Source organism: Myotis davidii, unplaced genomic scaffold, assembly GCF_000327345.1.
Source record: "Myotis davidii unplaced genomic scaffold, ASM32734v1 scaffold93, whole genome shotgun sequence".
Lineage (NCBI taxonomy): Eukaryota > Metazoa > Chordata > Mammalia > Chiroptera > Vespertilionidae > Myotis > Myotis davidii.
Window position 1 is genome coordinate 11553870 of NW_006292095.1, and position 1556 is coordinate 11555425.

At 66.3% G+C, this 1556-nt stretch overlaps 1 protein-coding gene across 1 annotated transcript in view; it reads left to right on the top strand.

Annotated features, from left to right (window-relative positions):
- Positions 1-6: 6 nt before the first annotated feature.
- DUSP4 (dual specificity phosphatase 4) overlaps positions 7-1556 on the top strand; it is an 11495-nt gene continuing 9945 nt past the window's right edge. The window contains 1 exon segment of the mRNA XM_015565266.1: positions 7-717. Within this exon segment, the coding sequence (XP_015420752.1) occupies positions 309-717 (409 nt within the window). The 5' untranslated portion in view covers positions 7-308.

Here is a 1556-nt window from a genome sequence, read left to right on the forward strand (position 1 = left end):
CAAAATACAAAGAGGCCACGACAGAAGGGAGCCCTAGGCCCACTCGCGTAAACACAGCCCCCTTCACCGTCGCCTCCCCCTCGCACCTCGCGGTGCTGCCGGGTGCCCGAGGCTGCTCGGACTGTTCTGTGACTGCGAGACTGCGGAAGGAAAGCTACTGGGAACCAGACGGTCTCCTGTGCGAGTCCCTGCGGGCCAAGTTTCTGGCCACTTTTGCACGCGCCCTCCTTCAGCCCTCGCCCGCCCCTTCCAGCCGCCCAGCTGTTGTTCGCCGCCTCGTGTGCCAGCAGCCCCGGTTCCCAGCCACCATGGTGACGGTGGAGGAGCTGCGGGAGATGGACTGCAGCGTGCTCAAAAGGCTGATGAACCGGGACGAGAACGGCGGCGGCGCCCTGGGGCTGCTGAGCGGCGGCAAGTGCCTGCTGCTGGACTGCAGACCGTTCCTGGCGCACAGCGCGGGCTACATCCGAGGCTCGGTCAACGTGCGCTGCAACACCATCGTGCGTCGGCGGGCCAAAGGCTCCGTGAGCTTGGAGCAGATCCTGCCCGCCGAGGAGGAGGTGCGCTCCCGCTTGCGATCCGGCCTCTATTCGGCCGTCATCGTCTATGACGAGCGCAGCCCGCGCGCCGAGAGCCTCCGCGAGGACAGCACGGTGTCGCTGGTCGTGCAGGCGCTGCGCCGGAACGCCGAGCGCACCGACATCTGCCTGCTCAAAGGTAAACGCGGGCGCCGGGGTGCGGTGTATCAGGGTTGAGTGTCCAGGGGAGGAAGTGCCCGGGGGGGACTCGTGGCGGCGGGGATCCCCGCGAACTCCTTTGTGCGCGTCGGTGTGCACGGGTCTGCCCGGGTTTGGGGCGCTCGTGTGCTGTGCGAGCTCCTGGAGTCCTCGGGACGGTGAGCGCGCGTTTCCCCCGTCACCTGCCGTGCTGCACCCTTCCTGGCAGTTCTGCGTTTGTTTACACTCACTAACGGTCTGGCCTCGCGGGCGAGGCGCCTCTTCCGCGTGGCTCACCTTCCAGGGAAGCGCTCCTGAGTGTCACTGCGGGTGGGGACAGGTTAGGCCTGTTAGTTTGGCGCGCCGAGGCCCTGTACCGAGGTCCGACCCCGAGAAGCCAAGAGGCGGGGAACGGGTGAAGGACGGGGAGCGCCAGTTCGATGGTACACCTGCCCCTCGGAAATGCACCAGGAAAGTCGGGTTGCGGACGTTGCGTGGAGCGGTCTGTATCCCCCTCCCTCCCCCATGCCCCGCTGCCGCCCAACTCGAGGACCTCCCGGGAGAGGTGGTCCACTCCTCCGGTCCCGAGCTAGAGCCCGCCGGCGCGGGAGGCGGGAGGAGTGAGTGTTTGGGGAACGCAAGGCGGGACAGTGCCTCCCTAATATTCAAGCAGCGGAGTAGTACGACCTTTTGTTCAGGCGCGATTCTGGAGGATCAGACGGAAGGCTTCATGCACGAGAGCCCTGGTGCAACTCTTTGGGGAGGAGAGTCTTGTCAAAGCTGGAAGCCGGTTGCCGACCTCATGCCGTCCAAGCAGCTGGAGGGAAGGTGCGCTGGCCG